Below are 25,478 nucleotides of genomic sequence, written 5' to 3'. Positions count from 1 at the left end.
AACTGGAGAGAGATGTGTATATGGTTTGGTTGGAGTAGCAGACACGTACTATGATGGTTCTAACGATATGATTCCTATTGGAATAAAAGTAGGGACATATGGCAACCTACTGAAGGCACATAATCAGTTAGGCTGGAAAAGGAGAGTACCCAGACAGTGGCAGAAGCTGTTTGGAGACAGTCTCTGCAGAGGACAAAGGAGAAGGACTTGGGGCAGATGCTGAAACATGCTAACATATGTTCTTACTGATTGAAAATGAGGTTCTTTGTTTACTGGTCTTAGAAGAGCAGTATGAAGTCAGTGCAGGTAAGCTGAGAAGAGAAGTCTGGGGAATGTCTGTTCCCAAACGTGTTCATGGCGACAGATTGCAAGAAGTATTAATTCTGGGGGCTGCTCAGCCAAAACACCTTTAAAGTATGCTTAGGACATGCCAGTTTGTCCTTCTATGTTCTCTCTTTCTTCTTTCTGTTCTCAAGAATGTACTAGGGCTTACGCAAGCATACCAGTGGTGGGGAATTCTCAGATGGCAGATCAACAGGCTCAAAGTAACCAGGATCATTTAAGTTCTGAATCATCTGTCTAATTTGCATAGAAAATATTTTGATTAGGCCAGTGTGCGTGTGCCTCTGTGTGTGTGTGCATGCCTGTGAGTTGTGTTCATGTGGGACGTGCATTTGGCATAGTAGTTGAGTCAGAGGACAACTCTGTGGAGTTTGTTTTTTTCCCACTTTTATGTGGATTCTGAGAGCAAATTTAGGTCATCAGGCTTGTGTGACCTGTGTCTTTACCCCATAGGTCATCTTGCTGGTCCTTGACTTTTGAAACATTCTACATGTGAGATCATACAATATTGTTGTTTTGTTCTTGTCTTATTTTACTTAGCAAAATGTTCTTCATATTTATTCAATTGCAAATAGCAGGATTTTGCTTTTTGATGTATCATATTTCATTATGTACATATATATCTCACTTTCCCCCTCGACTTAAGTCTCCAGATATCAGTATCTTGGGTATTTTGAATAACTGTGTGAAAACTTTGGGTGTTTGGGTGTTGTTTAATTAACTGGCTGTCCTTGGGCTGTGTACTTGGATTAGCGGATCACATGTTCATCCCATTTCTATGTTTGTAGGAGTCTCCATTCTCTTTTTCATAACGTCTTACACTTCTAGCAGCAATGTACAGAGGACCTATTTTTCCCTGCATCCTCTCCAACACATCTTTGCCTCTTTCGTAATAGTCTTTCTAGCAGGTATGAGGCGGTGTCTCCTAGGGGTTTAACTCCCCCGCTCCCAAATTATGAGTCTCTCAGTTACTTTGTTTTTGCTGTGATGAGGCACAGTGACCTGGGCATCCTACAGAAGGAAGGGTTTATTTGGAGTTTGCTTATGGTTTCAGGTGGGACGAGTCCATGATCATCCTGGCACGGTAGCTTGGCAGCAGGCAGACAGGCATGGTGTAGCTATAGCTGAGGGCGTTATCCTGATGCAGAGGCACGAGCAAGGGAGAGACACATTGGAAATTGTGTGGAGTTTTGAAACCTCCAAGCCTGCGATGAAGCACCTCCTCCAGTAAGGCCCCTAAGCCTTCCCAAATGTTGCCAGCAGCTGGGAAGCAAATAATCAAACATGAGCTTACTGGGGCCATTCTCATTCAAACCACAGCTAGTGATGCGAAACATAGTCTCCTGTGCAGTTGGCTAAGTCTGTCCTCCCCTAAGCTATTGAGACATGTCTGTTCAGAGGCTGCCCGTTAAAAAAGCCGTTGCTTGTTTTCTTGGTATTGAATTATTTAAGTTATATTTACTTATCAGATGTTCGCTTCACAAATATTTTCTCCTATTATGTAGGTTGTCTCTTTATTCTGTTGACCGTTTCCTTTGCTGCACAGCAGTTGAGTTTGTTTCTCAGATGGATGTGGTCCTGATTTTTTCTTGAAATTCTTTTTGAGATTTTTATATATGACTGCTGTATTTAATTAATTTTTTTATGCCTTCATCTCCGTCTTTCAGTTCCTTCTGAGTCCCCAAATTCCCTTTCATTTTCATGACCTCTTTTCTCTTAATTAGTATTGTTACATACATATATACATATATGTATATATTCATATGTATATAGAAACGCAGTGTGCTGAGCTCATTTGTTGGCCCCTTCACTCGTGGTGTGTGTGTGTGTGTGTGAGTGAATGTGTGTGAGGGCTGGTTATTTGGGATTGGATTATCAGGGGCTTGTCTCTGAGTCTCTTAAGAAGGCCTCTCTCCCTTGCTCATGTCTTTGCAGCCTTTTTTTTTCTTTGCCTGTGCTTTTGGTGTTTCACACAAGAAAAATAAATAGCCAGTATCAGTGTCAAGAAGCAATTTTCCTTATGCCGTTCTCTAGTTGTTTTATAGTTTTGGCTATTTAAGACAGTTTATTTGCTTGGGTTGATCCAAAATATTTTTTTAAATAATAATAGACTGTTAAATGAGTTATGATATGTTTGCTGCCTCCTTTAAAGACCTGGAATATAATGTAAATCACCCTGGCCACTGACACCTTGGCACTCTACTTTGGGCCTTTGTCACTAGGACAGGATGATAACCATCTCTTTCAAGGTAAAATGTTGGGTATATGTTGGAGTGGTTTTTTGTTGTTGTTGTTTGTTTGTTTGTTTTGTTGTTGTTTGTCATTTTGTTTTGTTTTTGTTTTACAGACAGGGTTTCAGTGTGCACCCCTGGCAAATACGGTATTGGTTATATCGACCAGGATGTCCCGAGACTCACAGGGATCTCCCTGGCTCTGGTTTCTAAGTGCTTGCATTCAAGGCATGCACAATCACACCTGGCTACTTATAGGGGTTTTATTCATTGTTGGGAGATAATTTAAGTAGGGCCATCATAAAGTGGCTTGAAGTTTGGTGGGGCAGTAGGGTTCTGGGTAGCCAGTGGTCACCACTTCCTTTGCCTGTTCACAGCAGATCACAGGTGAGGATGGCGCTTGTGGTGGGGACTGAAGCAGTCCTGGGCGGAGTGGAAAACCACATGAGGAGTCTTCAGTTCCTTCTGGGGTCATCTTTGATCTAGAGGCATGTGAGGCCTAGTGCTTGTGAGCAGTGGATGGTGAGGTTGTGAGGTTGTGAGGACGTTGTAATCTGATTAAAGAGACTTAATAGAAACATTTTAGATTTTCCTTCGAACCTGAGAAATCTTTCCCCTGAAAATCTTTAGGAAGGAGTTTATTTCTGTTCATGCTGAGTACTCTTTAATAGTTAGACAACACTGCCCCCTGGTGGACAGAGTCTGCGATGCTTTCAGTGGCACTTCCCCAGCTGTGAGGCACCATTTCAGTTTCTTGCTGGCAGCTTTCTCCCACTTAGATCTGAGATGAGGGTGGGGTGTGGAGGGAGACAGAGTGAGCATCTTTGTGTTCTGTTTAAGTTAACTTGGAGGTTTAGGAAATTTCCATTCATTCCTTAGTCTCATTAGGACATCATGGAATAAAGGTTTAAAATTTTCTTTTTCTTTTTTTTTTCTCTTTCTTTTTTTTTTTTTTAATTAGGTATTTTCCTCGTTTACATTTTCAATGCTATCCCAAAGGTCCCCCATACCCACCCCCACAATCCCCTACCCACCCACTCCCCCTTTTTGGCCCTGGCGTTCCCCTGTACTGGGGCATATAAAGTTTGCAAGTCCAATGGGCCTCTCTTTGCAGTGATGGCCGACTAGGCCATCTTTTGATACATATGCAGCTAAAGACAAGAGCTCCCGGGTACTGGTTAGTTCATATTGTTGTTCCACCTATAGGGTTGCAGTTCCCTTTAGCTCCTTGGGTAATTTCTCTAGCTCCTCCATTGGGGGCCGTGTGACCCATCCAATAGCTGACTGTGATCATCCACTTCTGTGTTTGCTAGGCCCCGGCATAGTCTCACAAGAGACAGCTATATCTGGGTCCTTTCAGCGAAATCTTGCTAGTGTATGCAATGGTGTCAGCATTTGGAAGCTGATTATGGGATGGATCCCTGCATATGGCAATCACTAGATGGTCCATCCTTTCATCACAGCTCCAAATTTTGTCTCTGTAACTCCTTCTATGGGTGTTTTGTTCCCATTTCTAAGAAAGGATAAAGTGTCCACACTTTGGTCTTCGTTCTTCTTGAATTTCATGCATTTGGCAAGTTGTATCTTATATCTTGGGTATCCTAAGTTTCTGGGCTATTATCCACTTATCAGTGAGTACATATTGTGCGAGTTCCTTTGTGATTGGGTTACTTCACTCAGGATGATACCCTCCAGGTCCATCCATTTGCCTAGGAATTTCATAAATTCATTTTTTTAAATAGCTGAGTAGTATTCCATTGTGTAAATGTACCACATTTTCTGTATCCATTCCTCTGTTGAGGAAAATACTCAGATTTAAAAGGTGAGAGACATGAATGATCTCTCCTAAGTGAGCTAAGATGAACTAAGATGGTGTGAAACAAGAACTGGAGTGTTACTGGCATTCTCTACTGTAAGTCTTTGAAAAGCTTCTGAAGAAACACAAATTGACGTAGAAATAGATTCTGTGGAAGTTTCTCAACCGGTACTTGTTAACTGATATATTTTTGTGTGTGTTTGTGTATATATGTGTGTGTGTGTAAAATTTTGGGGTCCAGCCTGATTTCTCTGTCCCAATTAATTACTGACCTTTGTTTACATCCATATTTGTGCATCTGTAATCTATATATCTAAACATTAATCTGTGACATACACCTTATAATTCTAAATATCTATACATTTATTTCTACCTATCTGTAATGTACACATCACCTATACAGTAATCTTTGACATGCATCTTATAATTCTACATGTCTATACATTGATCTGTGATGTACATCTTTATCATTCTAAAGCTATAAAATGCTATCTGGGAATCTAGGAAGCAAAGGTCACACCTCCATCTTCTGCACGATTAGACTAAAATGTGCCCAGCTGTAAAGCTTCTGTCAGGGACTCTGGTACCTTGCACAGGGCTCTTCAGCCCTCAGGATGAGCTGATACGGTTCTTCCTCGGATGAGGTCACTCAGACTTAACCCTGGCTAAGTCACTACCTCAGGTCACACGGCATCTACGTTACTATCTCACTTCATTTAGCATCTGCGTCATGCTGTTGGCATGGCTGTGCAAATGTGAATTTAGGAGCTGAGTTTTCTCACCAAGTCCTGTAGCCTTCCAGAAAAGCACAGCTTAAAACAGTTCTCTAACTCAAGGTTCTGTGTCTCCTGGAGCGTTGGGGAACGAGGCTAGAGTGGAAGTTCCTGCTTCCGTCCCCAGGGAGCCAGAACTACCTTCTATCTGATTTGCTTACTGAACTTCTACACTAAATACCATGTGAAGGAACTTAGTTTTTTAACCTGTTAAGATAAAGCCAAAAACCTTTCGGATATTGACATATAGCAGTATGTGTGGTATCCCCTCTTATTTTTCTTTTGGAAGGGGAAGTATATGTGTATAGCCCAAAGCATTGGATTATTTAGTACAGATTACTTTCAGTTATTAGCATTCTAGAGCGGATGACAGGGCTATTAAAGGGGAAAACAAAGTCTTCATGGGACATTCTTTTCTTAAGGGCCAAGACCTGGGTGTTCTTTGTCCCTTATACTTGGAACACCCATCCCTCCACTTTTCCTTGTATAACTTTCAGAACTCCAAGTTAGAAGCTATGGTTTCAACTTGCAGTGCTGCCAAATTGGAAATTTCTTGAAAACGAATACAAAATAACTAGGAAGCAAGTATTGACGCTCATTGTACTCACTACTAAATAAGCTCTGTCTTTGTTATTGTTATTCCTGTGCTAGTCAGAGACTGAGGTACCTAGACATTTATTAAGCTGATGGTATTAATGAGACTATGGCCATAAAATTTTACTATATGAGGAACTTGGCATTATATTATTCATAAATATTTCTGTTGCCTAAAATGGAACCTTGAGATTTGATAGAAGTAGCACATTGCAAAACAAAACAAAATACCTTGGGTGGCTTCTTTTTTTTTTTTTTTCCCTTAAGGCTGACATTGCTGTGTAACTCAGGCTGGTCTTAAGGTCACTGTAAAGTTCAGGCTTGCCTTAAACTCATCATGATTCTGCTTTAGTTTTCCAAGTACTGACATTCCATGTGTGTGAGTAGGAAAAATCAGCTTAGTGTTTACCTTTCTGATGGTGGGTGGCTAATTATTTCAAATTTGGGCCTTTTAGTTATCCTTGGAAGAACTGCCCTGGTGAATTTTGAGTCAATCATAGTTAAATAGAATTAAACATTGAGGTGTTGTTTTAAATTTTTAATTAAAGGAAAATGAGACTTTTTAAATGTGGCGACATGTTTTCCACAGTTTGTTGGGAACTGAAATACGTAGTTTGGATTCCTATATGTGTCTAGTTTAAAAGAAAAGAAGGACCAATTAGTTATTAAATAAAGATACTAGGGCTGGAGAGATGGCTCAGTGGTTAAGAGCACTGACTGCTCTTCTGGAGGCCATGAATACAATTCCCAGCAACCACATGGTAGCTCACAACCATCTGTAATGGATTCTGATACCCTCTGCTGGTGTGTCTGTGGACAGTTACAGTGTACTCATATACATGAAATAAATGAATAAATAAATCTAAAAACAGATCTAGGGATGAGCTATCTTCTGAGGATGATAGGGATGATCAGGGAAACCCCTAAGGGCCCTGAAATGATACAAGTTGTATCAGGGCCTGCTGCTGTCAGTTGCCCACCAGAACCAGAAGCTAGGATACCATTGCCAAAGATACTGCATACTTGGTTTCAGAACAGAAAAATCAGGTTGGAAACGAGCTGGAAGCTTCTCTGTTGCCTATATTTTGTGGTCCCTGAAGGAAGGTGCTATTCAGTTTGCTAGGGGGTCGGGTGGGGTGGGGTTGTCATCAGTAGTCTTCCTTAGCTGTGGACCCTGAGTGCTACACTCTCAGCACTGGACTTGTGGAGAGGCACAACACTGACATGATTGTTAGAGAGTAGACAACAACTTTCTAGTTGGATTTGTGGCTTTCTAAATAGCAGGGAATTGACATCTCAGACTGAAGTCAAACTCTGAAGTCAAAAACCTGTGGCTGAGGAAGTCATAGGCCCGAAGGGGGAACTTACTGAATGGACTTGTCAAACTGCCTTCTAAGTATTTATCGTCATGTCCATAGATGAGTGATGCTGAAAGCCTTGGTCACTATAGCTTCTCTTTTGAAGTGGGTGGCAGTTTCTGCAGGAACCCATAACTAAGAACAAATAACTGCTCAGCCTTAACTGGGTAGTGTTCATCATCCCCTCCAAGGGAACAACACAGAAGAGGCAGAAAAAAAAATATAGCTAGAGGACGGAGAGGGATCCCGGGGGCTGCTGTCTTTTGAGCATGGCAAGGACGCCCTCTTGAACGCTCAGTATCTGTGATTGCCTGCATAAGGTCTACTGGCAGCTCAAGGTTGATGCAGGAAGCGGGGAGGGGAATTCTTTAGTGGTGTAGGCACTTATAAGTTGTCCGTGCTCCTATCTAGAGACTTACTGTTAAAGTTATTGGGTTGGGAACAGAAAGGGGATCAGTGAATCAGGAGGGGACTAAACAGGCATGGCAGGGGATGAACATAACCGAAATATGTTCAATGCTTGTATGAAAATGTCATCTGTTGTTATGTATAGGTAATACATGGCTATGAAAATAACAACAAAAGGAAAGGATCTTCAACACACTCAATTTCTACAAGTATGTTGGGTCTGCTGCCTATCCCTCACTGCTAAATCTTGGCTCACAAGAAGCTAGTAAATTAACAAACAAGGCCACATTCATAGGGACTATTTTGTTGCATGTTGTTTTACATGCTACCCTCCTTTAGCTCCAGAAGGTGACCGTGCTACCAGGCCCCACTGGGATTCCCTTGACTCTTCGGATAAAAGACACAGACATACAGTTGCTCAACCACAACTTGCCCTCTGGCACAATTGCTGGGTGCTACCATCTCCTGCTTGGGAAAGCATGCCCTTACTAATTTCTCATCTCAGCCTCTTCCACCTGCCCTAAACTTCACCTGCTAAACTCCCCTGACCACCTGCCTGTAGGAGCAGCCTGTGTGGCCATTCTGTTTTCAGATCTCACATGGTTGCCTGGTTCTCCTCTCTTCAAAGCAAAAATCTGTCCTTCCTTGCATCTCTCCACCTGCCTCCTAGGACCTGGAAATCCTGCCTGTACCTTCCACCCAGCTATTGGCCCAAGGCTTCCTTTACTGACAGATCAAGAACCAATTGGGGAGCAGGACCTTAGCATTAGACCACCCCCCAATGGTATTTAATAGGAAACGGTACATGCTTTAGTGTCAAATGACTGATGTAAGTCTAATGAAAGGATGCTTAATTGTATGCCAAGATCCTGCATAAAAGCAAACCGTAGCTTCTGCAAGGTGACAATATAAATGCCAAGATCATTACATACCCTCAATCAATACTACAAATATTGGAGATGAAGATCAGCAGGGAACCTGGGGATGTGTGGTCAGTGTATTGTATGGAGGAAGAGTGCATTACATGGGCATGGGTGGTGCCCTGTGAGGGAGTGCAGCTAGAGACATGAGTGAGTCAAGAAATGGCTATTGAGGAAGTACAGTACTGCGATGATCCAGAGTGGATACTCCAGGGGAACCTTACTTGTATCTCAGTCTCACTGGCCGCTCATTTGGGAGGCTGCCACTTTGTCATCCTTCAGGCTTGCCTTTGCTGCTGAACCAGTTGTCCAGAAAGGCACTGCTGAGTTGAAGATTACATCTGATTTCTTGTCTGGTATTTGCCTTTGCATTCTGTATGCATTGTTTATTATTGATTATTATTGATCCATTAGTTTACCCGCATCCATCAGTTCATTTGTATCCTACGGATTGTTTGCTTTTTAACCAATTCATGATGTAAACTTAAGTTGTTTTTTTTTTTAGTGTATGTATGTATGTATATATGCATGCATACATTTTTATTTTTCTGAGGCAGGATTTTTCTGTGTAGCCCTCACTGTCCTACAATTTCCTTTGTAGACCAGGCCGGTCTCGAACTCAGAGATCATCCTGCCTCTGCCTCCCGAGTGCTGCGTTTGGTTTTCTGTGACATCTTATACTCATTCTTTGGTGCAAAGTTCAATAGAAAAAAAAGTCTATTTGGCAAAACATTTAATAAATCTGACTTTTGTTTATGAAAGTTGAATGAAAAGAAACTAAAATTTATGAATATATCATGAATATTGTTATTATTCACTTCTAGTTTTATTTAAGGATGTGGTAATGCTGTTGGCATTTGGTTTTGGAGGTTATTTGTGTGTCAGAGCTTGAATGTGGTGTGTATGTGTGTGTGTGTGTGTGTGTGTGTGTGTGTGTGTGTTTGTTATGTGTCAATGCAAGTGTAAATGTACCACTGAACATATATGGAGGTCAGAGGACAAGCTTTGTTGTTGAACCTAGTGTTTTAATTTTAAACTTGAGGAATTTATAGTTATCTGTTCTTGGTTTGTTTCTTTGTCTGGGTTGTTGTTTTAGGACTTGAAACCACTGATCGTGGAGGCTTTGCATAAAGGAATGTCTGAAATCTACAGAAACTCTGTGCTGTGCCTTTTCACAGACCATGAAAGTGTTCCCAGGAGCATCGAAGGAACCAGAGATCCTTCAGACTGGTCCAGCCTTCCTCTCCTCTCCATCTCTCTGCTTTTCTCTGTAAATTACCTCCTTTTCATTGATAATAGTTTTTAAAAGTACTTTTTATTTCATGTCTTGTGAGCATATATGTTTGTCTGAGTACCATGTGTGTGCTATGCCCTCAGAGGGCAGAAAAAGTATCAGATTGGAAACTAGAGTTACTGATTCTTGTTAGCTGCCACATGGGTGTTGGGAGTTTAACTCTGTCTTCTGGAAGCGCGGTCAGTACTTAACCGTTGAGCAATCTTTTCAGACCTTGTTTATGGGTTCCTTTCTTTTTTCTTTCTTTTTTTTTTTCAAATACTATGGTACAATAGTTTGTTATACAAAAACTAAAAGTCAAAAGAAAACCAAAAAACCCTGCCACATTCTTTTAGTACAAAGAAGTCTCTCTAAATGTAGTAACATTAAAATGAAAACTTAAGCAATTCAAGCTATGAGCAGATAATATGAGACCCTCTGAGGAGTTTTTTATTTTTAACTTTAAAAAATAGGCCCCTAGACCTTTTATGCAAAATTTGTATAAATATTTGTGCGTGTTTTCTGTGGGAGGAGGATCGAAAGGTTGTTCTGTGAGACTTCTCTTATGTCTAGGTAGCAGAAAGCCGTATAAGGATTATATTTTCCTATTTCCAGAAATCCACAAGTTACTCTAAATCAATCATTTCTGTAAGATGTTTACTATAAAATCACAGAACAGGCTTTTCTAAGTCGTTCATATGAAAATGTGGTATTCCAGTTGTTTTTGAAAGACTTCACACTGGGAAGATCAAAAGGATTTTTTTTTTTTTAGAAATGATATAATTACCTTGAAGAGACTAGTTGTTTTAATCTTTATAAATATAAAAGAGGGTTACATTTGTTTCATGTCTGTATATTCATGGAAGGCTTCGGATGTTAACATGCTATGGTAGTTTTCTAGGATAGTCCATAGACATTGTAGGCCATCGAGATAACAATCACTAAGCAAGACAGTATAAAATCATGAAAATGTAAGGGGCTGGGGTAAAAGTGCAGGCCACGTGTGTTAGGGCTTCATAAAAGGGGGATTTGATCCGGGGGTGAGAAGTGTAGAGCATAGTTGGATATAAGGGGATAACTGAGTGAAGATCTGGAAGTGAGCACGATTTCCACAGTTGGCTAATGGAGTGGCAGCATTCCCTTCCTTTTCTTTAATGGAACGGATTCTTCATCCTGGCATCATGGCATCCTGGGTCCTTCCTGGGACCAGCATGCATGGTCTGTCTCTAGCTCTCTGTCTTGCTTTCTCTCTCTGCCTCTCTCTGTCTTTGTCTCTGTCTCTCTCTTTCTCTCTAAAATGCTAGAAAGACAAAGCAGTAGGTGAGCAAGTAAGAGATTAATGGCCCAGTCATCAAAGATCTCTAAAAAAGGTCAAACAGGGGCTGGCAGACTATGTATGGCCCTTGGGCCAATTTCTTATACCTTTGTAGGAATGTTTCATTGGTGTGTGGTCTTGTATTAATTTACTGTTGCTTATGGCTGGCTCTGCTGCCTTGGTAGAGTTATTACTATGGAGACCACAAAGGTGAATTTATTATTTGGACATAGAGTTTTGTTATGTATTCCTTGTTGGGCTTGGTACAGTCCAGGATGACCTGGAACTTATGTAATCTTCCCCCTGCTTCCCAAGTACTTAGATTTTGGCCTGTGATAGTATGCCTTACAATTTTCTCATCTTTTAAGGAAAAAGTGCCAATCCCTGAGTTAAAGAATTATAGATAAAAGTTTGCTGGAAATCTGTTTCCAGTTTCTGTTTACTTTTGCTTTGGGCAAGGGTTGCACCCAATTGGATGCTGGTGACAATATTGCCACCAAAGTATGGAGCTGGGGATGTAATCAGTGGAAGGATGTGTGTTCAGCATACATCCTCTTGGACTCTATACACAACACGTATACACATGTAAGATGACTGATTAAAAGATGTAAGAATATTAAATACAGTGGAGGATGTTGATGATCAGGTTTGTAGTTAAGATCAGCCATTAACTTCTAAGCAGTACTCTGCTTAGAACTCTTAGAAAAGTTTAAGTGCATGGATGCATGGGACTTCAAGAAATAACTATAGCCTTGGTGATGAGAACCTGGGAGACCTGAAGACTCTGAATATGTCAGTAAAGTAACAGGAGATGCTAACGATACATTTAGATTAGGAATTCTTCTACTTTTGGTTGTGAGTTTAGCCTTTAACAGCTGAGTCATCTCTCCAGCCTCAAGCCTCCAGCCATTGTTTATTAGGAGCTAGCTGCTCTTCATAGAAAGCAGTCACTACGGTCTTGACATGTTGAATGTGTGACATGGAACATACGAAAGACGGAAATTAACTCTGCCTCTGGGACAGGGTCTGCTTTCCAGGTTAGACGAGGAGCAGATTTAGAGAGTAAGCTACTCTTATTCAGCCCCTTTACATACCCCAGGAAAGTAAGACTCTTGCTCGCAAGTCCAGGCTTTCTCCTGGTGGTACCTGTAGAAGACAGACGTAAGCTTGTGAGAGTGGTGAGATGCTGTGCATGTTTAACGGCTTTTGTTATGGGAAACGACTTGACCACGTGTGGAGCATAAGGCACGGTGCCAAAATGGTCCTCTGTGTATGTAGCACACCTTAACCCTTCATGCACGATGCAGGCCTTTCCTTTCCCTGAGACTCACAGGAGACTCAGGCCCCTTCTAGGGGTGGTGGAAATGGTCTGGGCTGTGCAGAACTGCTTCCACTTACGCTTTACTTACATTTATATAATCCTATAGCGACAGTTATATTTATATCCTCATTGTGTTTAATTATCTCAGGTGCCTTTGCCTCATTACTTTGATGAAATGATTTGGGTAAGCCGTTGTGTCTCATTTTTATAGTCCTTTGTATTCACTGATTTTTTTTTTCTTTTTGAGACAAAATCTTGTTACATAGATGAAGTTTCTCCTGAACTCACAATGTTTCCTATACTGCCCTCAAATTAATAATGTTCTCCTAGTCTCCTGAGTTCTGGAACTATACCAGGCTTGGAATAAAATTTTACTGTTAGTTTCTCAGTATAATTAAAACAGTAACTGGGGAAAAGTGATGCACTTTTCTCATAAAGTTGGTTTAAGATGAAAACTGACAGATATTCTGTGAAACTGTCTTTATAATCATGAAATGGCATTACAGTAAGTCTCAACATTGATACCACTAGCCATAATTATGGTTCCACATTGATGGCCTTAGGTGTCCGCACCAGACCTCTTTCCTTAGCTTCAGTCTACCTCACTCTTCTATTGAGTGGGAAGACTGGATCTAAAGAGATTATGTTGTAGGATAAAGGAAGTCTGCCAATCATTAGTAAATTCAAAAGTACCTGTAAACCTGCTAGAGCAGACATCTGAGGTGTAGAACAAGGTTAGACTCTGATAGTAGAACCAGGAGAGGAAACGAGGCAAGTGCAGACGAGCTGTGCTCTGTTGACTTTATAAAGTCAAATGCAGTAGCAGTCGTACAAGAAGGACCTAAAGTTCTCAGAGCTACATTTTCATCTGTTCTGTAGTTGCTTCAGAAAAGATGGATCCTGGGAGATTTCTAACAGAAGGAAGGTACTGGGACGTAACCAGTGACTGAAACTGAGGCGAAAGAACTCAAGAGGTTTTTCTCTTTATTACAGAAGTTACTAGGGTTGTGAGAGTCTTCGTGGGGTATAGGGTTCTTATTTTGTCTCCCCAGCTGTTTGGAATGCTTACCATTCAGGCTGTTTCATTCCTGACTCCTCTTCTGCAGCCCATGCTTAAGAAAGCAGAGAGCCAAGGGTGTCTGTCCTATGCTTTCCATCGTAAGGACTCTCGGAAGGCTGCCATCAATATTAGATTGCATCTTTTGGAAACCCGTGATTTGTGGATTGGTTAACATGTGGATGAAGCCAACAGAAATTGTCCTCTCTTCCTTTCTACTCATCCCTCTGCCCAATCCTAGCAGCTTTGCTTAGAGTTTTGGAAAAAGAAGAACCGGGCAGCTTAGTTTAAAATAAGCTGGTGGCATATGCCTATAAACTCAGCATTCAGAAGACTGAGGCAGGAAGATCAGCAGTTATGGCCATCCTGGGGTATTTGAGACCCTGTCTCTACACCAAGCAATGGTAGTTGTTGATAATAAGAGTTACAATAATTACTTTTGAGCTTTTATCATTATTTACTATCTGAGTGGTTTATTTGTATTTGTAGTTTATTTAATCCTTAGTGTAACCCTATTATTATTTGTGTGGTTTTGAATGAAGAAGCTGACTAGAAACGTTAAATAACCTTAAAGTGACACAATTGGAAGGTAACGGAGTCTAGATTACAAGTCCGGATCCTGTGCCTTCACCACAGCGTTTACTAATCAAGAAGCTAAACATCCACAGCTTGGAGGTTAATAAACTAAAGCTGGGAGATTTTAAGCCTTTCCCCAAGTAAGACAAGCTGCCAGCTGTCAAGCTGGACTTCTCAGCTTCATTTCTGTCACCAAGTCTGCTGTCCCTAGATACACCATCTGATCTTTGTCCCCTGCGTATGAATTGGTCTTCTTGAGAGATGGGCCTACTTGGTTTGTTGTAGTTTCAAACCCTGAACATTTCTTTCAGAATTCTTTCTTGGCATGCAGACTTGTGGGAAGTGTAGCTTGGTGGTACAGAGGCTGAGCTTTCGAGCCGTAGTGTCTGAGTTTGAGTCCCTTCCAGTGGTGCCTCTTTTACTCATCTGATCTGACAAGACTCACACCTCTTTTGTATTTTAGTAGTCTCATCAATAAAATGGGTTCATAATAGTAGCTATTGTAGAGACTTCTGGGGGATAGAAGGATTCACAAAATGAAACTTCTTAGTGCAGTGTCTAGCATATTACTACACATTTTCTAACCTAATTATATTATTTATAAAAGTGGCCATTCATTTTTTATAAATTAAAATAAAATTTATAAATTAATATTTTTTATAAATTAAAGTGAGCACATTTTCTGGCTCTTGGTTGCTGGTTACTGAGTGTATGAAATAGGAAAGTTTTTTGAAGTGTCTGTGTTTCTCATGCTGATTGCAATATTAATGATACTGAAGATGAGTTACTTACTTTTTATTTTTTCCAGTGTTGGGGAATCAAACTCAGGGTTAGGTAGGCGCTGTAGCACAAATGGACACTCTCCACCCAAGATTTATTTTTAATATTTATATCAAGTCCAAGAGTCAGTGTTATGTTACTAACTATGTATTAATTTTATATTATTATTTACAAAAGGAGTGCTTTTACTGAGATTGCTTGAAAAGTATTGCATGCATCCAAAGTACTGTAGGTGATGTGAAAGTTTATCCCATTGCTTTTAAAACTGGATCACAACATCTTTGAATCTTTTCATGGGACGTTTCCAATTACTATCAATTACTGTGAAATATTAATTTGTCACAGGAACAGTAATGTAATCATTAGTAAAATGACTGTGTGGCAGCAGCACTTACAAGTGAGATAAAGACTGTCAGCTCTGGATTGACATGGAAGCAGCTTTTGGGCAGTGTTTTTGCATTTGCCTCTTCCGTCGGAACAGCGTGAGAATTAAATGCTTTTAAAGGGAACCGGCCCATCTCGGTTCATGTGTGTCATTCCAGCATCAGAGAAAATGCTGCATAATACTAGGATGACAGCCCCACCTCTGATGTCACCCAGGATGGTACGATCCTCTCAGAGCCTCTGCCGGCTTCCTGCTGCTGCACTGGGGGAATGGTTACATTAAAGCTAACTCCCGACATCTCAGTTATCTCCTTGGAAGTAGTTTTGACAATTATAGAAAAGCCCCACAGTGGCTGTCTTCGGTAAGCTACCAAGGTAGAGAGCGACCGAGGCTGAGCACAGCAGGAGAGCGGGCTGCTCTGCCTTTGTGAGGGGCTGAGGCGGCAGTTCCTGGGCTCGGCTCAGCTCTGGTTCCAAGTGCTCAAAGTGCTTCCATTTACATCACCGTGTGCAGTGCAGGGCAAGAGGGGCCTCCAGGAAATTTGAAACTAATTTGCTTCCAGTTGACTAGAACAGCACATTTTGCATTAGCTTGCTTCTTTTCTCGTTAACTTTTCTCAAGCGTTAAACTGATGAACTGGGCATTTTCTATGATCAATGGGTAACTGCTGGAGCTACAGTAATCTCTGTGAGTAACCTCTATTTGTAGGTCTATGCAGGCAAATATATATTATCTATCTCTTGTGCAATGCTGCTGTGACATTTTCCGTCTGTATTATTGACTGCTTGTGTTGTCTTTCGGCCATCCCAGTAGGAGACTTCTGGGGGCTAGCCCAAGTTCTGCTGAATCCTGCCATAGAAAAGAGCAGACTGCATTCATTCTGGGGCATCCCTGCCAAGCACTCTTTAATTGCCCAGAAAACGGAAAGATGCAACGGGGGCCTCTGAACGCCTTTGCCCAGTACCTCACTTGGCTTTAGCTTTTAATATTTGTTTTAGTGTCTGATGCTGAATGTTCTAATTTTTAAAAAAAAATGTAAGTGGAGAGTAGAGTATCATGCTTACCTATAATTTTACTTCCTTTCATTCCCCGTCCCCAAGCAGGTTTCCCAGGAACAGGGCATTCTATCATCCTATAGAAACAAGCACCCTTTCTGTGCTGCATGATTTAGGCAGAAAGAAGGAAACAGGCTATTCCTTAGTTTAGTGTTGGATGGGATGGGGAGGAGTTTCTCTTAAAGAACCCAAGCTGCTTTTGTCCGAAGCACAGCCAGGAACTGAAGTAGCCTGGAGGGGGTGGGGGTGACTTCAGGATATTCTCATTGGAGTTGACGCTGAAGTCATCACAGCCTTTCCAGGAAGTTTATAGCAACTGTCTTCTTATTTCTCAGTGTGTCTTTCCTATCTGTCAAAAACATTTTATAGTATTTTAAGATTTATTTCTCTCTCTAGAGAAACCAAGTTTCAACGTTCTGTTGACCGGTCAATGTTGATGTGCTTGGAATTGTTCGTGTCAGTCTGCAGGACGAAACCTGACTTTAGACTCTGATGGGAGTGCCAGTGTGGATCAGCTGAGGCTTAGCCCCAGCTCAGTGAGGCTGCTTCTCTAACCTCACCCTGCCTTGCCCACAGCTGTCGTTGGCTATCACGGCCAATCACTCTAGCTGCTTGGCAATTGGCACTCACAGTTTTAAAAGAACTATACAGTGTTTTGAACATCACTTTAAATTTCTTCACTGTTAAATGATTTAACAAAAATGTGCAAGAAAAATTTATTCTAATATTACCACATGTGTGTTAACCTTAGCAAAAGATGGCTGCTCAAATGATATTGTGGAGCTGCAAAGGGTTCAGTGTGAACCATTATTCTCTTTAAAAAAACCTTAATATAAACTAGAGTCAGTGTAGAGGAAACTTAAAAGTGGATATTAGAGGTGTGGATGTGTAAACAGGAGGAAGTGTAGAAAGTGGACAGAATGGATAAAATAGAGGAGAGAGAAGAGGTAAGGCTAAAGGAAGACATCTGCAGGGACTTACAATTATGAGAAGTAGTTGCTCTCAGATGGGCTCCTGCTGCAAGCTTTCTTCTCTCTGTGCTGTTGCAGAGACTTTGCTCTACAATTAATGGCTTGCTTCTTATCCCATCCTCTGACCTGAACGCTGTTCGTGTGCTGCTCTGTAGTTTTTAAAGCTTCCGCCGACATTGACAGACATGGTAAACTACTGTCGCTCCTGTAGGGAGAGGGGCTGAATGAGAACAATTGGGTTCAGAATCATTAGCCTGTGGGATTTAGACTGTGGTAAGCACAGCTGTAACTGTTAATCACCAGGGGGAGAATGTCCAGTTAATGGAACCTTCTGCATTTGTATGCACATGCTAAAAGCTTGGATAATGCTTGGCAGGTCTTTCCGGCCTTTGAAGCACATAAAACCTTGAATATGCATGCATTTAGAGAGCTAGCAGACTCCAGAAAATAGTGAGCATCATTCAGTATATATCATAGTCTTCTCCCAAATGTGACTTTTATCAGGGTGGAGAGTGCGTCCCAAAGTTTAAAGAAGTACATTACTCGCTTGGCAGGTCTGCATTATTTACACTCACTTTCTGATATTTTTATCATACCAAATACATCTTCTATTGTCTAGTAAGTGGATTAGATTATCCCCTGCTTTGTTTTAATGAGCCCCTTTCCATTGCTTTGAGAATGTAAGCTCTGCTCTGTTTCTGGCGAGGTTATTGGTCACTGTTTTTCATAGTTCAGAATTATAGTTACTTATAGACAAAACTCAGTTGAGGTCTTTAATTCTGCAAGGGTTAATTTTTCTATTTGTAAATGAGGCGTCTTTGCCACGGCTGTTCATTAGTAAAGTTACAGGCTGAGTGGTCAGAATCGGCACTCCATTTCCATCCTTGCTTCAGCACAAGTCAGAGTGGGTTGCCTTTCGATGGTTTCTGTGAAACTCCCACTGTTGAAGTAATTCAAGAAGGTGTAGTTTTCCTTACACATTACTACAGTTTGAAACCTCACATGTGAGAAGGAGGGGCAGAAGTTTACGGTGGTTTATAAAGGGTTGAGAACGTGATGATTCGCGTTAGTCTCGGAAAACAGATTATAAATTCTTAGTGCAGGCTCACTGAGTGTGCCCATGAGTATTTTCTATTAACAAGGAATGTAGCCAAGAACCTGAATGGGAAATTATGGAAAATTTACTGGTTTTTATATACTGAAAAACCTTAGTTTTCCTCAACTTCTATCTTTTAGACTCCCATTTAATTTATTTAAGGACAACTAGATGGTAATATTCATATTTTTAGGGGAGGGTCAAGATCACAGTTGCAATTCTTGATAAGTGTAGTCACTACACTAACAATGAGCTCTAAACTCAGGAAGTGCACTGTTCCAGCCAAGGCCCTTAATCTATTTTTCTTTGGAGAGGACTCCGGATGGATGGACTCCTTGGTATGAGGGCAAACTCACATCAGAATGATAAAACTAGGAATAGAGACTTTTGACCTCTGGATACTTTGTTGGTTGTCTATTCTATTGATTGGACAGTTGGAACATTCATTAGGAGGAGGAAACTTCTAATTTTTAAAAAGAATAAAAATGTAGTCATGTATTAAATAGTGTCAGAATGACTTCTAGATGGCTGTGTGGTTTCTGGAGCAGTGCTTCATTTCACTGTGAGTGTGAGTCTCTGGCCTGCTTGACTTACTTTTATTTATTTTTTTTGCGTGTGTGTGTGTGTGTGTGTGTGTGTACAATGCATACACTTGGGCATATATGTATGTACTCATGGCAGTTCATGCAAGAGCTTTGGTTTCTGTCTGCCTTATCATGTCTTGAAGAGAGGTCTTTGAATCGAAAGCTTGTCGTTTTCAGCCCGCCTGGCTGAATGCTGAGTTCTCAGACTCTTCCAGTTTGGACAGTGAGGAGGCTAAGTGTTGAGTGAACAGGCTGCCATGCCTAATGACCTTAGTTCTGTCTTCAGAATCCATTCACATGGTAGCAGGAGAGATCCAACTCACACAGGGTGTCCCATGAACTCTAAATCAAGCCATGGCATGCATTCTCCCAAACAGACACATGTAAAACAATTAAATATAATATACATATGTTCACTCACACACCCCGAGTGAGATTAATAGGCACATGTAGTCAAGCCTGAATTTTTTGTTTTAATATTTACTTATTTGTGTGTGTGTGTGTGTGTGTGTGTGTGTGTATGTTTTGCCTATGTGTATATATGTATACCACAGTTATGTGGTGCCTGCAGAGGCCAGAAGAGGGCATTTGGGTTCCCTAGAATGGGAACTGCAGACAGTTGTGAACTGCTATGTTGGTTCTGGGAATGGAATCCTGGTGTTTTGCAAGTGCTCATATCACTGAGCTAGCTCTCTACCCCATGCCTGGCTGATGTGAGTGCCAGGGAGCTCAGGACTTAGGTCTGAGCTGTAAGCAGTTTTGCTCACCTGACCATCTCCACAGCCCCTCCTTTATGTTTCTGCCTCAAGGTTCTGCCTTAGATGGTCTGAACAGCGCTTCTGTGACATCCTTCTGTGTGATGTCTATGTTGCTGTCTCAAGGTCATACTAAGTATCTAGGACAGCACTTTCAAGTAAAACATACTGTGATGATTGAAATGATCTCTACAGAGTTGTTTGAGAGCTGTTAAAGATACTCATGGAATACTGACTGGAGAATTAAAATATTTTTAGATTTATTTATTTTTATTTAATGGGTATGAGTATTTTGCCTGTATGTATATCTGTATACCATGTGCATGTCTGCTGCCCCTGCAGGCCAGAGGAGTTGGATGCCCTGGAATTGGAGTTACAGACGGTTGTAGGCCACCATGTGGGTGCTGGGAATTGAACCCTTGTCTTCTGGAAGAGCAATAAGTGCTCTTAACCCACTGAGCCATCATCTCCTCAGTCCCTAACTTTGCAGTTTTATGATGTTGATATGAGTGATAAAATGCTGATATGGCTATGTTTACATAGTGGTTAGTTGGGAAAGGTATGTTTTATGTTATTAATCTGGCTTGCATCATGCTACGTTCTAGAAGTGCAGGTAAAGTTGTCTCTATTGAACTTACCACTCAGTAAAGTGTCTGCAGGTAGTGTAACCAGAAGGTATTGATTGCCAGCTGAATTTCCATCATTCTGTTCAAGCTGGCTATCAGGAGCCAGAACTTGGGTGGTACTTCCCTGTCCTGTCCCACTGGTGTTTAAGGAGGCATCTTTGTTTTGTTTCTGCCTTGAACTTCTCCTAATTGACATACCATTGATTGTATGACATTCTTTATTTCACTTAGACAGCATCCATTTGCTAGACTGTAGTGTTGTAAGGGATATAATGGCAAAGAACAGACCAGATGTCCTCAATTTGAAGTTTATATCTAATTGTGACTATGAAAAACAAGCTAGGTCCTCCTAAAAACTACTGGACCCAGGTTCCAGGAGACACATATGCAGAATTCATAATTGTCCTCCCATAGGACCTAGGCTGGACACAGCTGCTGTGATACCCGGGAAGCCTAAACCCTGCTTTTTAGGATCACTATAGAAAGCTGCTTTTCTTTTTTCAAGTTTCAGTGACCAAGTGTGTGGTACATGTGCCAAATGGTCTGTGGGTTGTTCTTCCTGGAACCATTTTCTCTTGTGTTTGCTAGCCAAAGTGGAAGAGTGTATTTCATATACTGGTTTTCAAAGACCATTCTTAGGAAGGCATAGTCTCTCTGCAGCTAGCCTTGCGAAACAGGCTCATTTCCTCAAGATTGAAACACATTATGTTTTTATTCCATCATTTTATTACATCCCTGTCCCCATGTTGCAGAAACAGATGGCTACTTAATACAGAGCGCAAAGCAGTGCTAAAATTGATCTTGTAACATACAAAATTATCCTACTTCTTTCTCAGTATATTAAATCAAATTTTTAAAAAAGCCAGTGGATTTATAGATCCCAGAAAAGTAGCTTTACCAAATACCTGGAAACATAATTTACTAGAAGTTTTGCCAGATGTACAAGGTAGGAGATAAAATTTCAGAAAGAAAAAGGCAAGTTTTCATGAAATAAAATTTCCTCCTAAATGCATTTTCTAATGACCATTCACCCTGCCTTCCCACAAACTTTAGCTTATATTTACATTATTTTTGAAAGGAAAAAGAAGTGCAGTTAAGCTCTCTCTGTACCTGTGATTTCAATTCTGTGCGCATGTGGTCTGTATTCGGGGAAGTGCTAGAGTTCTTCTTCTTAATACTTATTTAGCAAATCTCCTTGTCAGACTTGGACTGATTCCAGTAAGCCTTCCTGCAGAAAGAACGTTTACTAGAGTCTTATATTAGTATTAGGCTGGTGGTTGTGGTAGCGGTAGGTGTGTGGGGAGCATTTTAAGTCAGGGGTGAGAATCTGTCTCAGGCCCTAAGGTCTGTTTCTGCCCAAGCCTCTGGTTATCCCGAGTCTGTTTATGCCCATCCTCCCTCCCCTCGGATGTCCTTCACTGGCCACCCAGGTGTCTTTTTGCCATGTCAAGTGCACACATCGCATCTGACAATGCCCTTGTGACTTCCCTATGTTGGTTACATAACAGCTTATTGATATAAACGTTTGCTGAGTGAGTAACGAAGGCCAGAAACAGTGGCAGTGTTTTTGAAAGGGACCAGAGGAACAAAACAAACAAAATAAAACATCCCAGTAAAATAAAAATGGCCTCATTTTCTTTCTTTTCAAGAAATAGTCACACTAGAATAATGATCTCCACAGGAATTACGTTAATGGGATAAAAACAAAACTCAAAGTAAAAGGTCAGGAATAATATTTTGCAAAGTTTTGTTTGTTGTTAAAGGCAGTTTACAGAAACATAAACAGCAAAGGGAAGCAGCTCTTGCCTGTAACAACAAAAGTGTCCTTCTTTAGCATGGAAAGACCTGCAGAGTTCTGTGACATGTCCTCTGTGTGTGGCGTACCCATGGTTTGTATGCAGAAACTACTACAGTTAGAAGATTATTTGTTTGGTTGGTTACTGAAAACAGTGACCTCACTGTTTAATAGCGTCTGAGTCTTTCCCATATATTTATTCCTACGAAGCTCAAGACTGCCAGTATAGTCCAGTCTTAGCTCCAGTAGAGTGCTTTGTTTAATGATGTTTTACACATCTTAGTTAGGTCCTTAACCCCTCAGAATATCATTTGCCCCTGACTGTTTGTGCCATCTTTACTTATTCGAAGGTAAATGACACTTATTAAGTTAGTTCTTTCTATGACAGTAAACTCAGATCTGAGAGCCTGTGGAAGAGTGAAGCCATGGAGTCCTCCAGGCCTTTTCTGCCTCCTTTCCTTCATCTCTTTGCCTGGACCAGTTGCCGAGTTGTGTTAAGCATCACAAGCATTTCCTATACCGGATGTATTTCCTTTTTCTTTCTGAAGGAGATTTCAGTACAACTTCTGAAACTAAAGTGAAGGACTTAACATATTTATGAGACCCTGTTTCTCCCTTCCCTGTTCCCTCTCTCATTACATCTCTGGGTCAGTGCTTATTTTCATGCTTATTTTGTAGATGATAAACTAAGGTTAGGACGAAGTGGACTCCCAGATGATGTTCATTAACACTTTGCTCTTGTAAATGAATTTCACCATAGTGGATTTGAGTGTTCATATGAATTTAGTGTTCCTGTGGTAGAGTTTCTTCAAGTACTTCATGGGCCACTTAAAACTTGTAGTTGTTTGGGGATGGCTCACTGGTTAAAAAGCCCTGTGCTCCTCTAGAGGAACCATTTTGATCCCAGCCTCAATTTTGGATGGCTCACAACTGCAACTGAGGCTCCCAGGGGATGGGGGCCCTCATACAGACATGGCAGGTACTCGCACAGTTTAAGGATTGTAGCTGTTTGAACCTTAAAATGTGAATTAATGTTAATGCTCCTATTTTATGTATGTGATCAGCTAAAGTTCTATTGGCGTTTCCAGTGAGGGAAAGTGTTCTATTTCATCCAAGAACTGGTATTAAAAGAAGATTTAATTAAAAATAGTGAATTGGAGTTGGATCTGGAAGGGTAAATAAAAGTAATCTGATCATTTCAGATCTGAAGAAGAATGTCACGTTAAAAAGACACTGAACACAGGGAAAGACAGAATATAAAGTTCGGAATGTCCACAGGGTTAACTTTATTTCCAGGATATGCCAGAATTAAAACCTGTTCAGTGTGTGATGTCTGATACCCATCCTTCAGTTAAGAAGCAAAGACCAAAAATTGCAAGGGCAACTGAGAGAGGCTATATGGGAAAGAGAGTTTAGGACAGGAAAGATGCAAAGCTCTCTATTCACAGACAACAAGGTATTTCATGAGAAAACCTCAAGCAATGCATAAAATGCTATGAGGTCTAAAACACAAGCTCCTCCGTAGTTGAGTCTAACACTAGTGAATAGCAGCCCACTATACTTCTATGTATTTGCTCGGGAGTGTCAATAAGAATAAAGTAAACTTACTGTGGTAATTAGAATCATGTTCACAAAACTATAAAACACGACTGGAATTAAAAGGCATGAAATAGTGGCAGGACCGTCCAAGTAGTAGTGATATGGCTAAGAGTGCAGCACACTGGTTAACTGCCGCTCTTGTTAAAAATCTCAGCTGTCTGGTAAGTTGATTCTAAAATTCACATAGGAAATACAAGGGGCCCAGAGGGACCAAAACAGTCTGGGAAAGGAATAACAAAGTTGGGAGAATTTCTTAGCTCTACATTTACCTACTGCAGAGTAACAGTGATCAAGAGAGGCATCCTGGCATGAAGATACGGCTCAATATGAGAGAATTAAGAGTTACAATAAAACCTAACAGTGTTAGTCAGTTGAGTATTTGTAAAGGTATCAGGGCAATTGAGATAGCTGGGAGAATAGTCTTTTTAGCAAATAGTAGTGAGATAACTAGATGTCCACATGTGATAGAATGAACTCAAATCTCTAATTCACACCATACACAAAGATTAACTTAAAATAGCTAACCTTATAAAAGCTATTTAAATAAAGCAGGAGTATATCTTTTTAACTTTGTATGAAATAGTGGTTTATCACATATAACAACAACAACAATAAAAAGCAACCAAAGAAAATCAGGTTGCACCTTAAATCAAAATTATAACCTTGTGTAATTCAAAGGTGCTGTCAATCAATTAAAAAGATAACGCATAAGATGTTTATGAGTTTTCTTGTAGTTAAATGATAAATGAAGTAATTGTAAGATGGGTAAAAGATCTGAATAGACAAGTTTTTAAATAAGACATAGAAATGGCCACCACATGGCAAGATGTTCAATATCATTAGTTAACAGGACAATCAGAAGCATGGTGAGATACAGTTTGTACCTTGTATGAGGTTATCTATGATCAAACACAGACACTAGTGGAACCCTTGACATACTGGCAGGAAATTAACAGTGTAGTTGCTTTTAAAAATCCATTCCACCCTTTTGTAAAAGATTATAAATACATAAAAGATTATAAATACATTCACTAGCTTATCAAAAAATTCCATGTTTAACCATGAGAAATTAAACTATATGTAGACAGGAAACTTACATGCAAATTTGTTACCTATAATAGCTAAAGGGGTAAACAACAATAGCTAAAGGGGTATTAATGAGTGAATAAAGAAAATATGTTATTCTGTGTAATTAAATATAATTTGATGAAAAAATGTGATAAAAATCTGACATGTATTACAGCTTGAATCTTTGTAAAAATACAATTGTTGCATCAATAAGAAAATGTCATTTATTGTATGTATGTATGTACGTATAGGAAGTGTTCAGAATAAAGGGGAAACATTTGGAATGTAAACAAAGAAAATATCCAATAAAAATATATACTTTTACTTAAAAAATGAAAATAAATAAAATGTAGAATAATTACAAGAAGATTTTTCAAGTGGAAATCCAGAAGTCTTCCAAGCACTGTTTCTTTTTTTAAAATTATTGTTATTTTGACTTCATTGTCACTCTTGATAGAAATTTTAGAAATGTTTCCCTCCCCCCAAAATATGTCAAGCTGGGAAATTTTTTTTTACTGACTTTAAATAAATCTTTCTTTTTCCGAGGTTTAGTCTCAGATTTCATATCCATGTTCATTATTTTACCAGTGGTATTGAATAAAGTACTTACTGTAATTTTAGTATTTATGCATACGAAGGGACTGAGTTACTACAGCCTCCTTCCTTGGACTTCATGAGAAGTAGTGTTAAATATGGTGTGAGTCATTAGACTGCTTCCTCCTGTGCAGAAACTTTTGTGTTGATGTTTATGTAGGATGACTGGAAGTGGTCACTGCTAAG

The 25,478-nt window shown here is 40.2% G+C and overlaps 1 protein-coding gene and 1 long non-coding RNA gene across 27 annotated transcripts in view; one reads left to right on the top strand and one right to left on the bottom strand.

The window, feature by feature from the left end:
* Positions 1 to 25,478, top strand: part of Psd3 (pleckstrin and Sec7 domain containing 3) — a 522,982-nt gene that overhangs the window by 222,095 nt on the left and 275,409 nt on the right. The window contains exon 1 of one of the 21 annotated variants that reach the window (XM_030243453.1): positions 9,477 to 9,712. The exons of 17 other annotated variants lie outside the window; for them this stretch is intronic. Coding sequence is in view for 2 of the 4 variants with exons in the window: in XM_017312703.2 (XP_017168192.1) it covers positions 15,806 to 15,836 (31 nt within the window). In the remaining 2 variants the exon portion in view is untranslated. Of the gene's footprint in view, positions 1 to 9,476; positions 9,713 to 15,360; positions 15,837 to 25,478 lie in introns of those variants that run through there. 3 more of the 21 variants (XM_017312703.2, XM_030243452.1, NM_177698.4) reach the window with 3 other exon arrangements.
* The window catches only part of Gm15991, an 81,305-nt gene that overhangs the window by 38,023 nt on the left and 17,804 nt on the right, over positions 1 to 25,478 (bottom strand). For 3 of the 6 annotated variants that reach the window (XR_003947557.1, XR_003947558.1, XR_870477.3), the window contains 3 exons: positions 21,347 to 21,464; positions 17,186 to 17,395; positions 12,125 to 12,176 (listed from right to left, as the gene is read on the bottom strand). This is a non-coding gene — a long non-coding RNA (predicted gene 15991). The remainder of the gene's footprint in view (positions 1 to 12,124; positions 12,177 to 17,185; positions 17,396 to 21,346; positions 21,465 to 25,478) is intronic. The other 3 variants (XR_001778566.2, XR_003947559.1, XR_001778565.2) reach the window with 3 other exon arrangements.

Source organism: Mus musculus, chromosome 8 (assembly GCF_000001635.26).
Source record: "Mus musculus strain C57BL/6J chromosome 8, GRCm38.p6 C57BL/6J".
Classification (NCBI taxonomy): domain Eukaryota; kingdom Metazoa; phylum Chordata; class Mammalia; order Rodentia; family Muridae; genus Mus; species Mus musculus.
Note: the sequence above shows the minus strand (reverse complement) of the source record. Positions and strands in the feature narration are given on the sequence as shown.